Genomic DNA, 16,729 nt, shown 5'->3' with positions numbered 1-16,729 from the left:
AGCACACACACACATCACAAATGCAAACTCGCACTGCAGCCTTCTATAGGTGGAGGAAAATAAGTTCTTGCCCCAAGAAATGATGTTTATCCTCCCATATAATGATATATTTGCATTATTCCATTCTCTCCAGCTATATCATCCTTTCCATAATGGCATGAATGTCAAAATAGAGTGAAAGTGATGGGAGAGGAGAGGAGGGAGGAGGGGGAGCGAACCCATATATGGCAGACATGATAATATATCATTCCTCTCCGCTTTGTTTCCACAACTCATATACAAATCTGTAAATATAAACCCAAAAATCTGTAAATATATCTTATTCCTAGAACAAGAAATAAAAAACAGACTGTGATGATATTTCCAGGTTAGAAGTTGCGACCTTAACTCCTCACCCCTTAAATATTGATAGAGCCAGCGCTGCCTATTTAATGAATCCCAAAGTACTCCCAGCAGCTTTAATTTCAAATTAATTTAACACAGCTAATGATTCGCCCGACGACGGATACTTTTAAATAAATTACCATGCCTAAGGATTCTCTAATTATTCCAAAGTGAGTGGATTCATTAGCAATTGAAGCCGTCAGAGGCTGCAGGTCGGGATGAATTAGAAATAACAAAGCTTCGAGGGAGCATATGCTGCGGTCGTAATCCTGACACGGGGGGGGTGTCCCGCAACAATTAGCCGGTAATTGTACCTTAATGAAATGTTCTTGTTTGATAACCAGTTAATTATAGGAGACAATAACTCCCAAACCCCTCCTGACATCGACTGAGCGATTACCCCCCCCCCCACCCCCACCCCATCCCAACCCAAGCAGAAACAACCTGTGTGGGTACGAGGGGTGTCAGGGCTTGAGACAGCTTTAAGTCTAGCCGAGGCATTGACGGGATCACCTATAGCTAGCTGACTGATTCACACCGAGGGAGGGAGGGAGGGAGGGAGGAGAGGGTGTGGGGTAGAGGGAGGGAGAGAGAGAGAGAGAGAAAGAGAGAGAGAGGGGAAAAGAGAGGGGGAATTGAAGGAGGTAGTGAAGGAGAGGGGAATAGAAGGAGGGGAAAAGAGAGGGAGACTGAAGGAGGTAGAGCGATCAAGAAATAATACGAGAGAAAGAGAGATAAAAAGAGAGAGATACAGAGGACCGTTTTGTTTGAAAGCTTGTTTTTTTTTGCCAGAACGACAGTTTCCCTCTCTCTCTTATGACCTTTCACGGAATCACACTTACAACACAACAGACTCAATTAAATAAAGCTAAGTACTACTATCCCCTTTATAACTGTCTTTTCTTTATAGACGTAAAACTGGGGATTGATCTTAATCTAAACCACAAAAAGAAGAACATTTCATTCTGTATTTGGGGGGCGGCTCGAACACATTGTCACCTTGAGGAATAACAAAGGCAAATTCAATGATTGATCTGAGACAACAAAGCAGGGACCCCAGGGGTTTAAATACTCTATGTGAGAAAACAGCTGAAAACAGCTGAATAAAAGAGGCTACGAACATAAAATACATGAAAAAAAACATGCCTCTAATACACTCAAGGACAACTTGGCAAAAATAAATCATGCAGTACAACAGAATTAAACATGAACCGAACTCAAAGAAGTATATAGTTTATGATGTAAATCTGATACTTAATAAGATACAGTGCTGGTATCTTTTCATTTGGATAGGGAATTGCTTGTTTTCTAACACAGGTAATTGGAAACAGAGGGCATTCCTTTGTTTAAAAAAAAAATGTCTGCGGCAAGAGAATGTGTTGACATTCTAGTTATACTGGCTCTGGAAGGTCAGTGACATTAAAGTACAGCTCATCAGTACTGTAGAACTGACATGACAGCCAAACACTAAAAGAAATGACACTCATCAGTTTGAGAGGGGAGATAAAAATCTTTTGGGGGGGAGACTGAAAATGTCTGTTTTAAGTATAGAAATAAACAGTCTAGAACAGACTTAGCTCTCAGTTCCATTTCCAAGGCCCTTCCAATATGGAGGCCTATTTGATTTGATATATTGTTGCTGATGAAAAAGTATTTTGAATAGAATTGATGATGTCATTCAGAGGAAGGTCCTCCCCTGCGCATAATCTAGGTATGTGTAAACATCTACTTTGTATCATGATGTATCGTCATCTTGAGTTGATTTTTGGCCTCCGTGGGCTAAAGAATGTGATTTAACACAAGATCCCAACCAAATCAAGTACAATCAGGTGTAGAACAACATCTCAAATTATAATGCAAAGGTGGAGTTGCCCTTTAACAGTCATTTTTACAGATAATCCTCCTGTGAAGGACAACCCCAATTCTATTTCATCTTTGTTTGGAGACAAAAATGACCTCAGAAAAATAATACAGGGTGCTGAACACAAAATGTATGGTTGAAAGAGCCAGGACACCAGAGGGTTAAGAACCCAGCAAACAATAACATTTCAGGAACAGATGTCCTTGAGGCGGATTCAAGGACGAGGCAATTGCTAATCTTGTATTCTCAGCATGATCAAATCACCAGGCAACAGATATAAATAAAAGGACAGGAAATGAGGAATTCACATTCAAGGGTGTCAGGAGCGAAATGAAGATTCATGCTGAAGAGGGCCAAGTGAAGGAGGCAAAAATTTACTGCAAATAAAAGGACAACCAGTCTCCAAAGTCCAGCTGTATAAAGTAGGTTTGGGGAAAAACACACTTATGGTGTGAGATACGGTGTGCGGTGGCGAACAGGCTGCACTTCGTCATAGAGACAGGTGCTTTTATTTGACACGCAATAGGCCCCTGCCCGACTGGATATTCTAAAAATATGAGTTTTGTCTGGGACCGGCATCATCAGACTGTCTCATTTTCCATTCATTTCAGCAAGTCATTTGTTACTATTGGCCCCTTTGACTTTTTCCTCCAGGGCTGGAATGCAAAAATGAAAGCAAAGAAAATGTACAGAGAAGTTTTGTTTGAAAAACTTGACATTCCTGTAACCCTATGGTTGTGAGTTTAATCAGTACAGGGTAGTAGTTTCGCTGTAATTACACTACACTTGCATTGCCATTGTAATCGATCTGTAATAATGACATTGACATTGAGTATGCACTTCATGAACAACCCATTGTTCCATCATACACACCATGCATCACATAAGCATATGGTACATTCTATGGTGCAATTCATATGGTGCAATATGTCACAGTGAAAGCCATTTTACAGAGAAATAACTGAATCCATGGAAACGATACTGCAACGGGACTTATGCATATTCCACAATTCAAAGATAGTTCAAATCAAGCTTTGATTTTGGAGTGAACTATGTACCAATACTTGTGACTACAAATTAGATATATTGTTTCTTTGACATGTGCCTTTATTCTGCCTACTCCTCTATGGCCGTAACAAAACTAAGATGCGTTTGCTGTGTGTTTATCTATTGTTTTCTGTGATTACTGTGTAAATATGAAATGTCTTTCTTTTGACAGGAGTTTCTGTGGTGCTTCTGTTCTGACAGACGCGTGAGGTCGTGGTGGGAGATAACTGTTGACTTACATTTAACTACATTGTGATTATGGTAAATACGCTGTTGCTTAGTTATACTGTAGGCCTCTATGGCTCTGGCTTGAACAAACCATCTGAAGTGAAGTTTGGCTTTGCCTGTACAGTACCTTTATGTTGTGATATGTTGTGTTGGATCATTTAGACTTTGTTTGACTGATATGGATATACCTTCAGAAAGTATTCATACCATTTGACTTATTCCACATTTTGCTGTGTTACAGCCTGAATTCAAAATGTATTAAATTGATTGTTTATCTCTTACCCTTCTACACACAATACACCATAAACGTTTTGCCAATTTATTGAAAATGAAATACTAAAATATCTCCTTTACATAAGTAGTCCCACCCCTTTGCTATGACACTCCAAATTGATCTCAGGTGCATCCAATTTCCTTTGATCATCCTTCAGATGTCACTAAACCTTGATTGGAGTTCACCTGTGGCCAATTCAATTGTTTGGACATGATTTTGAAAGAAACATACTTGCCTATATAAGGTCCCACTGTTGACAGTGCATGTCAGAGAAGAAACTATACCATGAAGTCCAAGGAACTGTCCGTAAATCTCCAAGATAGAATTGTGATGAGGATATAAAAATATTTGTAGAGTGTTGAAAGCTTCCAAGAGCACATCATTGGGAAATTGAAAGATTATGTACCCAGACTCTTCCTAGAGCTTGCCGTCCAACCAAACTGAGCAACTGTGCAAGAAGGACCTTGGTCAGGGAGGTGACCAAGAACCCAATGACCACTTTGACAGAACTACAGAGTTCCTTGGCTGAGATGGGAGAACCTGCCAGAGGGACAACAGTCTCTACAGCACTTCACCAATCTGGGCTTTATGGGAGGGTGGCCAGACGGAAGCCACTCCTGAGAAAAAGGAACATGGCAGCACGCCTGGAATTTGCAAAAAGGCACGTGAAAGACTTAGAGCATAATGCAAAATATTATGTGGTCTCATGAGTCAAAAATTTGAGTGCTTTGTCCGGAGAAAACCAGGCACAGCTCATCACCCGTCTAACACCATCCCTACCATGAAGCATGGTGGCGGCATCATGCTATGGGGATGCTTTTCAGCAGCAGGGACGGGGAGACTGGTAAGGATAGAGGGAACAATGAATGGAGCCAAATACAGGCAAATCCTTGATGAGAACCTTCTTCAGAGTGCAAATGACCTTAGACTGGGGCAAAAATGTAAGTTCCAACAGGACAATGACCCCAAGCATACAGCCAAAGCAATGCTGGAATGGCTTCAGAACAAGAATGTGAAAGTCCTTGAGTGGCCCAGACAAAGCCCAGACTTGTATATGTGGAAAGACTTGGAGATTGCTATTCATCACTGCTCCCCATCTAACAGAGCTTGAGAAAATCTGCAAGGAAGAATGAAAATCCCCAAATCCAGATGTGCAAAGCTGATACAGACACCCAACATGACTCAAAGCTGTAATCGCCGCCAAAGGTGCTTCTATGAAGTATTGACTCAGGGGTGTGAATACATACGTACATGAGATATTTCTGTATTTCATTTTCAATACATTTGCTAAAATGTCTAACAACATGTTTTCCCTTTGTCATTGTGGGGTATTGTGTGTAGATGGAGGAGATGAAACAAGACAAAATGTGGAATAAGTCAAGGGGTATTGAGTACTTTCTGACGCCACTGTATGTTTGTCAACGTTTTATAGAGTTAAAGTGAATTTTATTACATCAGGAATGCTATTATGCCCTAATTTTGGAGCCGCGAAACTTCATCCTCCAGTTTTGAAATGTGACTCGATTTAGGAAACTAGGCTTATGTCACGACTTAACAGGAGAGCCATTTGAACGTAAAAAATGCGAGGCGCATCCATGCACAATGATGTATACAGATAAGATAGTCTAGCATTAGCTAGCTAACGTTATATTTTCAGATATTATTGGCTGGCTGGCTCCCTAGCTGACGTTATTATTAGTTTCCCAGAGCTGTGTGCTGTTCTAGTTAGAGCCTAATGTTAGCTAGCTAACATTGAACATGGTTGTTTAGCTCCCAGCACTGTGGCATTGTTGGCACTGCTTATTGTTTAACTAGCTAACGTTGGCTGGCTGGCTCGTTAGCTAACGTTATGTGATGTGTGTACAACACCCGTTGAATATGGCCGGTGTCAGTAAACGTCTGCAAAAAAGCTTAATGAAATTGTTGCCAGAAGAGCTGGTTAGGCCGTTTTCATGTTATCCAGAGGTAAACAAATCATCGGCCAGAGCGTCAAGTGTGCGCTTCAAGAGTGAAACGAGATGGGTGGGGCTAAAGCTTAGGGTGAGGGTGTGAACGATGCTGAATGGGTGTAGACAAAGGAGAGCTCTTCACTACTGTAGATAGCAAAACATTCAAAGGCGACTTTCTCAAAAGTGAGTTTACAAGTTGACTTTCAAAACAGAATTACTTTCCCATTGTTCCACAAATGCAGTGTATGATGTACAGTTGAAGTCGGAAGTTTAAATACACTTAGGTTGGAGTCATTAAAACTCATTTTTCAACCACTCCACACATTTTTTTGTTAACAAACTATAATTTTGGCAAGTCGGTTAGGGCATCTACTTTGTGCATGACACAAGTAATTTTTCCAACAATTGTTTACAGACAGATTATTTCACTTATAATTCACTGTATCACAATTCCAGTGGGTCAGAAGTTTACATACACTAAGTTGACTGTGCCTTTAAACAGCTTCGAAAATTCCAGAAAATGATGTCATGGCTTTAGAAGCTTCCGATAGGCTAATTGACATAATTTGAGTCAATTGGAGGTGTACCTGTGGATGTATTTCAAGGCCTACCTACAAACTCAGTGCCTCTTTGCTTGACATCATGGGAAAATCAAAAGAAATCAGCCAAGACCTCAGAAAAAAAAATGTAGACCAGAATTCTGGTTCATCCTTGGGAGCAATTTCCAAATGCCTGAAGGTACCACGTTCATCTGTACAAACAATAGCGCGCAAGTACAAACACTATGGGACCACGCAGCTGTCATACCACTCAGGAAGGAGATGCGTTCTGTCTCCTAGAGATGAACGTACTTTGGTGCGAAAAGTGCAAATCAATCCCAGAACAACATTAAAGGACCTTGTGAAGATGCTGGAGGAAACAGGTACAAAAGTATCTATATCCACAGTAAACCGAGTCCTATATCGACATAACCTGAAAGGCCGCTCAGCTAGGAAGAAGCCACTGCTCCAAAACCACCAATAAAAAAGCCAGACTACGGTTTGCAACTGCACATGGGGACAAAGATCGTACTTTTTGGAGAAATGTAATCTGGTCTGATGAAACAAAAATAGAACTGTTTGGCCATAATGACCATCGTTATGTTTGGAGGAAAAAGGGGTTACGCTTGCAAGCCGAAGAACACCATCCCAACCGTGAAGTACATGTGTGGCAGCATCATGTTGTGGGGGTGCTTTGCTGCAGGAGGGTCTGGTGCACTTCACAAAATAGATGGCATCATGAGGCAGGAAAATTATGTGGATATATTGAAGCAACATTTCAAGACATCAGTCAGGAAGTTAAAGTTTGGTCGCAAATGGGTCTTCCAAATGGACAATGACCACAAGCATACTTCCAAAGTTGTGGCAAAATAGCTTAAGGACAACAAAGTCAAGGTATTGGAGTGGCAATCACAAAACGCTGACCTCAATCCTATAGAAAATGTGTGGGCAGAACTGAAAAAGCGTCTGCGAGCAAGGAGGCCTACAAACCTAACTCAGTTACACCAGCTCTGTCAGGAGGAATGGGCCAAAATTCACCCAACTTATTGTGGGAAGCTTGTGGAAGGCTACCCAAAATGTTTGATCCAAGTTAAACAATTTAAAGGCAATGCTACCAAATACTAATTAGGTGAATGTAAACTTCTGACCAACTGGGAATGTGATGAAATAAATAAACGCTGAAATAAATTATTCTCTACTATTATTCTGACATTTCACATTCTTAAAATTAAGTGGTGATCCTAACTGACCTAAGACAGGGAAGTTTTACTATGATTAAATGTCAGGAATTGTGAAAAACGGAGTTTAAATGTATTTGGATAAGGTGTATGTAAACTTCCGACTTCAACTGTACCATTTTGCAGCTCTGAGTCTCTACTTTTATATAATGTAAAAAACACCATTTAAAATGTTGCTACATAAGACCGAATCCAGGTTGTGAGTCACAAATGTGTATAGGATTGCATGTACAGTGGCAAGAAAAAGTATGTGAACCCTTTGGAATTACCTGTATTTCTGCATAAATTAGTCATAAAATTGAATCTGATCTTCATCTTAGTCACAACAACAGACAAACATAGTGTGCTAAAACTAATAACACACAAATTATTGTATTTTTCTTGTCTATATTGAATACATCATTTAAACATTCACAGTGTAGGTTGGAAAAAGTATGTGAACCCCTAGGCTAATGACTTTTCCTGAAGCTAGTCAGGAAAACACTCACAAGAAGCATTGCCTGATGTGAACAAAAGAGATCTCAGAAGACCTAAGATTAAGAATTGTTGACTTGCATAAAGCTGGAAAGGGTTACAAAAGTATCTCTAAAAACACTGATGTTCATCAGTCCACAGTAGTACAAATTGTCTATAAATGGAGAAAGTTCAGCACTGTTGCTACTCTCCCTAGGAGTGGCCGTCCTGCAAAGGTGACTGCAAGAGCACAGAGCAGAATGCTCAATGAAGTTAAGAAGAATCCTAGAGTGTCAGCTAAAGACTTACAGAAAAATTTTGGAACATGGTAAGATCTCTGTTGACGAGTCTACGATACGTAAAACACTAAACAAGAATGGTGTTCATGGCAGGACACCACAGAAGCCACTGTTGTCCAAAAAAAGTTTGCAAAAGAGCACCTGGATGTTCCACAGCGCTTCTGGCAAAATATTCTGTGGACAGATTAAACTAAAGTTGAGTTGTTTGGAAAGAACATACAACAATATGTGTGGAGAAAAAAAGGCACAGCACACCAACATCAAAACCTCATCCCAACTGTAAAGTATGGTGGAGGGAGCATCATGGTTTGCGGTTGCTTTGCTGCCTCTGGGCCTGGACAGCTTGCTATCATCGACGGAAAAATGTATTCCCAAGTTTATCAAGACATTTTGCAGGAGAATGTAAGGATATATGTTTGCCAATTGAAGCTCAATAGAAGTTGGGTGATGCAACAGGACAACGACCCAAAACAGAAGTAAATCAACAAAGAATGGCTTCAACAGAAGAAAATACGCCTTCTGGAGTGGCCCTGTCAGAGTCCTGACCTCAACCTGATTTAAAATACTGTGGCATGACCTCAGAGAGCAGTTCACACCAGACATCCTAAGAATATTGCTGAACTGAAACAGTTTTGGAAAGATAAATGGTTAAAAATTCCTCCTGACCGTTGTGCAGGTCTTATCCGCAACTACAGAAAACGTTTGGTTGAGTTTATTGCTGCCAAAGGAGGATCAACCAGTTATTAAATGAAAGGGTTCACATACTTTTTCCACCCTACACTGTGAATGTTTACACGGTGTGTTCAATAAAGACATGGAAACATATAATTGTTTGTGTGTTATTAGCTTAAGCAGACAGTGTTTGTCTAGTGTTGTGACATAGATGAAGATCAGATCAAATGTTATGACCAATTTATGAAGAGCTCCCGGTAATTCCAAAGGTTTCACATACTTTTTCTTGCCACTGTATGTTGGTGTGTGTCTATACCCATGTATTTATTGGTATGTGTACCTGTTTTGCCTCCTCCCCCAGGCTATCCCACATAGAGGCCACTATCTTGGACACGTCCCCGAAGGTGGCGTTGGGGTTGGAGCCCTTAATGGCCGCCTGGGTGTCCCTGAAGAAGAGGGCGTAGGCTGACACAGGCTTGTTTGGCTCGTTGGGGTCCTTTTTCTTCTTCTTCTTCTGCGGTTTGGGCTTGGGCTTCATCATCTCCGAGGATGGCCGCTTCTCGCCGGTGATCTGGAAGACAATCAAAAAAAACGACAACAGGGTTCTACTTTATTAATTTGTCCCTCATGTCTTTCTAGCATTGTTTGGAGAATGAACTTTGTAGTTCCTTACAATAAGACAACCGCTCACTCAAAGAGAATGTATTACACACACAAGAATTGCAGTAAACCTCAACTGTTCCCTTTCGATAGTAATAGTAGGCTATCAGACTTGGTATGATGCCACTTGTTTCCGCCATTTTATATATACACTTCTTTACTACATGAGAAGATCAACAGCACACAGTGACTAGATGCTTTCCACCCCTCTACTTCACGTCCCAGTGCACAGGCTCCTTAGATTGGTAAAGTTTCACTGCCTCTCATAGACCAATGGACAAAGTCAGTGTGCCAACTCATCCATGTCGATGCCCACCAGACAGCTAAAACAAGTTTGCATCCCCACCATCAAGAGATACGAGTTGCCAGTCAAATGTAAGAATAGCACCCTTGTTGCAAGTATGACTTACTAGGGTAATAGACAATAATGTTTATGAACGTTTGCAACGAAAAGCAAAATAAAACTCAGTTTGACTTTAATGAAAGTGTGCATTTTTGCGATGAGCGTTTTCGTCGTAATGACAGCTTAATTGAATCAATCCCGAGTTATTGAGACATCCACAGTCAAATCAAATTGAAAACAACAAATATTTGCAGTGCCAAATGTATTTTAATTTAGAATTCTCATAAACATTCAATGTAACCATTTAAACCTGTTAACATCAAACAAACAACCTTGGGGCCTCCCGAGTGGCGCAGCTGTCTAAGGCACTGCATCGCAGTGCTTGAGGCGTCACTACAGATCGGGGTTTGATCCTGGGCTGTGCCGCAGCCGGCCACAAATGGGAGACCCATGAGGCGGCAAACAATTGGCCCAGCGTCGTCCAGGTTAGGGGAGGGTTTGGCAGGCCGGGATGTCCTTGTCCCATCACGCTCTAGCGACTCCTGTGGCAGGCTGGGCGCATGCATTCTGACACAGTCGCCAGTTGCGCCGTGTTTCCTCCGACACATTGGTGCGGCTGGCTCCCGGGTTAAGTGAGCAGTGTGTCAAGAAGCAGTGCGGCTTGGCAGGGTCGTGTTTCGGAAGACACATGGCTCTCGACCTGCCCCTCTCCCGAGTCCGTACGGGAGTTGCAGCGATGGGAGAAGACTGTAATTACCAATTGGATATCACAAAAAAGTACAAAAAAATTCAACAATAAAAACACAACTTTGTTCAAATACATGTATTTACAGTATGATACTATTAATACTCTCTTGTTTTGAATTGTACTCCATGAACAGAAACTGAGTCAAAATCACATGTCTAGTCTTATCTAATTTACCATTATCTATTCCGATTGAAGCTGCTTTGTCAACAATACATCGTTTACATTGTCAAACATTATTTATCAAAACAACACAAATGCAACATTTCTTCCCGGACTAAGTAAAACTGTACATTCCTCACATAGTTTCATTAAGATAATAGATTCCAACTTTTGTGCAATGGAGCAAAAAGTATTCGAAATCACATCTGTTTGTACTAGCTTTGATGTGGATGTTGAATAAATTGGAGGGAGGCAAATGGAATTACATTCTGATAGGGGAGAGATAGTAATCGTTTTTTATTCATACATGGACAGTCATGCACAGCGGGGCACTTGTATGGTGGAGAAAGTATTGTTTTTCAGAACATTTGCTGTTTTAACCGTGTGCTTACAGACGCTGATAAATATGCAACAAGACTATAGAAACCCCCGGATTCAATTATACATTCATGTTCCTCTTTACCAATCCCCCAGGTAAAGGAAAAACAAATCCAGTGAGAGCCCTGATTGGTGAGTAATTTCTATATGCTTTGTTGTATGGATTTACATAAATTAAACGAATGCCACTTTAATGAGTATGTATTCCTGTTTCCTTGTTTCAAATGAAAGAGCTGTGCTTTTCCAATCGAGGGATTGAGGCACACGTATACTCCCTCAAGCTTCCCTGTCCTTTTCAACACGTTTACCCCACAACGGAGAAACACATCTATTGATAGGTGTGTAGAGCCCTGGAAGACAATGATGTACAGTATAGAAGACTGCTGCTTCTAGTGATTTTGTTTGGTCATCACTACGTTGTCTCATGTTCTGTCTACGACATCTTATAGAGACGGCTTATATACGAAAACATCCAAACGCGTTACTGTTGCCATTGCTGCAATATAATTAACTGAACACAGCTTCTGTAAATTAACCCCTATCGAACAACAACAATACAAGATATGTAAACATTCATAAAGCAGTAGAATCAACAAGGGAATCTGACATTTGTTTCACAGTTGTTTGAGGGAAAACAACATAATTGTAAATGGTGTGGGAAGTTGCTTCTTCGTTTCCTTTCTTGACGTGACAATTAACAATATGCAAATTCAATTAAGGAGATGACATGGTGATAATGGATTCTCAGCAAATCACACGTTACATGAACATTTCAAATGAAATAATTTAGACAGCAAGCAACAAAGGGAAAATAAAAAGATGCATCGCTTTAAAACTGCAATATGTAACTTTTGGGGGGATGTGACCAAATTCACATAGAAATGTGAGTTTTAGATCTGTCATTCTCATTGAAAGAAAGTCTAAGAAGTAGATCTGTTCAATGTGCTATATTTCTATTTTGCGTCTTTTAAGTTTTCTTTTTTTTGTACACCTGCTTCAAACAACTGAAAATACAATCATATTTGCTTGTTTTGTCACATTAACTGAAATTAGGCTAACTATTCTAATTTTAGCAACCAGGAAATGGCGGAGCAATATCTGCAGAATGCATCTTTAAGTTTGAACTAGGATTCGAAGCCAATCTAAAAAAATACAAGATGGTCTGTTATTGGCATGTCCTAAGAGGGCAAACAAACAAATGAAACAAAGCAATCACCAATACCTATCAGATTGTTAATGTGTATGCTTGCATCGAGACACCACTGCGCTTAAAACCTCACAGAGTAGCTTGTTGCATAATTGCCATACATTCACTGTCATACTGCCATCAATACACACATTACACAACGTGACCGCAAGTCACGTTGATAAAAAATGTAATGTAAAAAATCAAATGTTCATTCCATCTGGCAACACCCAACACGACCAACCCAAACACCCTAACTTTCCCTAGGTTCAGCGAAATCAAAGAAGCATTGCCACATCAGTACCTTATGGTGGGAATCGATCTCCTCTTCCTGTGTAGAGCTCGAGGGAGAGGGTGTGGCTGATTTACTTCCGGGAGGTGAGGGAGAACCATGGGTAAGTGCACTCCGGCCAACCTGAGAGTTCAGTTGGGACATTGCGCTCATGGGGTGGTGGGACAGTATCCTAGGTGACCTGTTTATCAGATGGGGGTTGTGACGGCTGAGGTCATAATGTGAGCCGTCGTGGCGAGTCATCTCCTGGATCTGGGTGAGAGAAGAAGACCAGCTTTACTACTTAACTTTACCAATTGTACATTCCCAATTTGCACAAAAACTTGACGTCTTCGTTAATGACGGCAAACGGTTGGTAGGATGTCAAAGAAAGGACGTGTGCCCTTCCGGGTTCACTGGTCCCACTGTTCTACTTAGGACTGGTCGGAAGCAAACTTATCTTCATTCTCCTCGGTCAAGACTGAAATACACACCATGCGTTCGTCCAATAATTTGGCACTATTCGGGCCATTTTTATCTGATTGCGCTTTGAGGCACAATTTGATGTGTTGAATTTCAATTGCAGTCCTCCAGTGCAAATGACCTTGAACAACATATAATTCATCACACCAACATTATTCAAAGACTGTATCTTTCCCTTTATCTTACTTGTGAATTCATGAAACTGTTTTTCTTTTATGGAGATCTGCACTGCCACCCGTGGACTTGTGTCAACACCCTCTGATGTCCCTGCCTGGAATTTACAATCCAAACCAATAGAATCCAAACCAACTGAACCACTTGACTTTCAAAGCGAGGTGGGAGATGTCTTGCCGCTGTAGAGCATCATTAGGGCAACGTTTACTCGATTGTTCACTAAGTACCAGGAGGGTTCAGACTGAAATCTATGCTTATGGAATAATAGCCTATAGACTAAAATGACTGTGGTTGGTCATTCAACGAGAAAAAAAAGATGTGGGCTAAGTTCATTGTTGGAAGTTAACCCATTTAAGGAGGATACACGCTTTCAACTGATTAAAGAGACAGTCCTCATAACCCCTTCTTAAAGTAACACTTTTAGTAGTCTAACAGATCTTCTAAAATAACAACATCAAAAGCATTTAAAAAAAAACTCTATCAGGACATAGACGAGCCAAAGTAGGCCTTAACGCAAGCATAACTGGGGAATGTTTGGCAATTTACAGATCAGAAAGTGATGAACTAGCATTTATTAGCACTGTTAAACATTCATGAGTTAAATAATACATTACACATTAGCGCTGTGCTAAAAAGATCAAATTACAGGGGCCCTAACATTATGAGATCTTGATAAACACAAGTAGAGCCGCTGAGATGAAGGCTCTGCAGCTCTGTAATCATAATTGGCCCCAGTAGGTTGATAAGAATAAAATGTACTGGTAATGAAATGTTGTAGAGAACTCTGGGCTGCTTTGAAAAACCGAAGAATATTTACAGGACATTAGATTTTTTTTTTGCCTCGGCAGCTGCTAACAAAAGGCTGCCTGAACAAAGACACTCCCTTTGCATTTAAAATAACCATGCTCTAACCTCCCCCACCCAAAACAGAACCTTCCAACCTCAAATCATAATTTAAAACACCATCACTCCACTTCTCAAACATGGTGAAATAGCTTTAGCAAAAAAAATCCATTATTTTTCCATTTTCGGTGGAGCTGCTCTTTAAGGGTCTTCACAAATCAAGAAGCATTGAAAAACCAATTAATCAAACACGAATGGCCTATCATGGCTACAGCAGACCTATTTCCATAGCAACCAGCCTCTGGGTGAAATAGTCACCCTTTTAATCTGAGCAAACTATGTTTCATATAAACAAAAAAAAGGGACAAGCAAAGCAGAAGAGTAGCAGTGTGGCAAGGTAGAGGGGTTCTCAGTAGTTCCAATTGGGATATATCTGTTTTTATAGAACAGTGGAGGAGTTATTGGGACAAAAGGAATTACCCATCTAATCCATATTGTTGAGGAGGAAGGGGGAGAGGCCTATAGCGGACTCCTATCAATCATGTTCGTTTCTCTTTCAACCGAAATGTGAATAATTCATAATATTTGTTTAGAAACAAGTATAGATACATTCTGCCACTATTCATATTCTAAATCATGCTTCATAGCATTAGCTTCAATTGTAGTTTCTTTTTCATTAAAGCTAAGTGCTCTAATGTAAAATATGGGGCACAATATCCAGATAGCAATATTAAAATACATACATAATACAACCTTATAAACTAATCTCCTGTTTTGACTAGTTGATCAATCAAATGGAAAGCAAGACATGTCAGGAGGTTTGTACTGTGAATATATTCGACAAATATACAGTGTCTTGCAAAAGTATTCACCCCGCTTGGCGTTTTTCCTATTTTGATGCATTACAACCTGTAATTTAACTGGATTTTTATTTGGATTTCATATACTGGACATACACAAAATAGTCCAAATTGGTGAAGTGAAATGAAAGAAATAACTTGTTTAAAAAAAATCCTAAAATAAAAAAAAACGGAAAAGTGGTGCGTGCATAAGTATTCACCCTTTTCTATGAAGCCCCTAAATAAGATCTGGTGCAACCCATTACCTTCAAAAGTCACATAATTAGTTAAATAAAGTCCACCTGTGTGCAATCTAAGTGTCACATGATCTGTCACATAATTTCAGTATATATATACACCTGTTCTGAAAGGCCCCAGAGTCTGCAACACCACTAAGCAAGGGGCACCACCAAGCAAGCAAACACTATGAAGACCAAGGAGCTCTCCAAACAGGTCAGGGACAAAGTTGTGAAGAAGTACAGATCAGGGTTGGGTTATAAAAAAATATCTGAAACGTTGAACATCCCCCAGAGCACGATTAAATCCATTATTTAAAAATGGAAAGAATATGACACCACAACAAACATGCTAAGAGAGGGCCACCCACCAAAACTCACGGACCAGGCAAGGAGGGCATTAATCAGAGAGGCAACAAAGAGACCAAAGATAAACCTGAAGGAGTTGCAAAGCTCCACAGCGGAGATTGGAGTATATGTCCATAGGACCACTTTAAGCCTTACACTCCACAGAGCTGGGCTTTACGGAAGAGTAGCCAGAATAAAATACGCAAACATGTTTGGTGTTCACCAAAAGGCATGTGGGAGACTCCCCAAACATATGGAAGAAGGTACTCTGGTCAGATGAGACTAAAATTGAGCTTTTTGGCCATCAAGGAAAACGCTATGTCTGGCGCAAACCCAACACCACACTCCGAGAACACCATCCCCACAGTGAAGCATGGTGGTGGCAACATCATGCTGTGGGGATGTTTTTCATCGGCAGGGACTGGGAAACTGGTCAGAATTGAAGGAATGATGGATGGCGCTAAATACAGGGACATTCTTGAGGGAAACTTTTTTCAGTCTTCCAGAGATTTGAGACTGGGACGGAGGTTCACCTTCCAGCAGGACAATGACTCTAAGCATACTGCTAAAGCAACACTTGAGTGGTTTAAGGGGAAACATTAAAATGTCTTGGAATGGACTAGTCAAAGCCCAGACCTCAATCCAATTGAGAATCTGTGGTATGACTTAAAGATTGCTGTACACCAGCAGAACCCATCCAACTTGAAGGAGTGGAGCAGTTTTGCCTTGAAGAATGGGCAAAAATCCCAGTGGCTAGATGTGCCAAGCTTATAGAGACATACTCCAAGAGACTTGCAGCTGTAATTGCTGCAAAAGGTGACTCTACAAAGTATTGACTTTGGGGGGGGGGGAATAGTTATGCATGCTCAAGTTTTCAGTTTTTTGTCTAATTTCTTGTTTGTTTCACAATAAAAATATATAATTTTCAAAGTGATAGGCATGGTGTGTAAATCAAATGATACAAACGCCCCAAAAATGTATTTTAATTCCAGGGTGTAAGGAAACAAAATAGGAAAAATGCCAAGGGGGGTGAATACTTTCGCGAGCCACTGTACACATAAAATTGCTCATTACCAAAACATAATATTTTCTCATCATATATTGGAAATAAATAGTT

General features: G+C 40.4%; 1 protein-coding gene across 6 annotated transcripts in view; it reads right to left on the bottom strand.

Moving 5' to 3' along the window:
• The window catches only part of LOC115208356 (TOX high mobility group box family member 2), a 139,273-nt gene that overhangs the window by 17,915 nt on the left and 104,629 nt on the right, over window positions 1-16,729 (bottom strand). For 3 of the 6 annotated variants that reach the window (XM_029776336.1, XM_029776333.1, XM_029776337.1), the window contains 2 exons: window positions 12,723-12,962; window positions 9,285-9,527 (listed from right to left, as the gene is read on the bottom strand). In XM_029776336.1, coding sequence (XP_029632196.1) covers window positions 9,285-9,527; window positions 12,723-12,962 — 483 coding nt within the window. The remainder of the gene's footprint in view (window positions 1-9,284; window positions 9,528-12,722; window positions 12,963-16,729) is intronic. The other 3 variants (XM_029776335.1, XM_029776338.1, XM_029776339.1) reach the window with 3 other exon arrangements.

The sequence above is a fragment of the Salmo trutta genome, chromosome 14, assembly GCF_901001165.1.
Source record: "Salmo trutta chromosome 14, fSalTru1.1, whole genome shotgun sequence".
Lineage (NCBI taxonomy): Eukaryota > Metazoa > Chordata > Actinopteri > Salmoniformes > Salmonidae > Salmo > Salmo trutta.
This window is presented reverse-complemented; position numbering and strand designations above follow the sequence as displayed.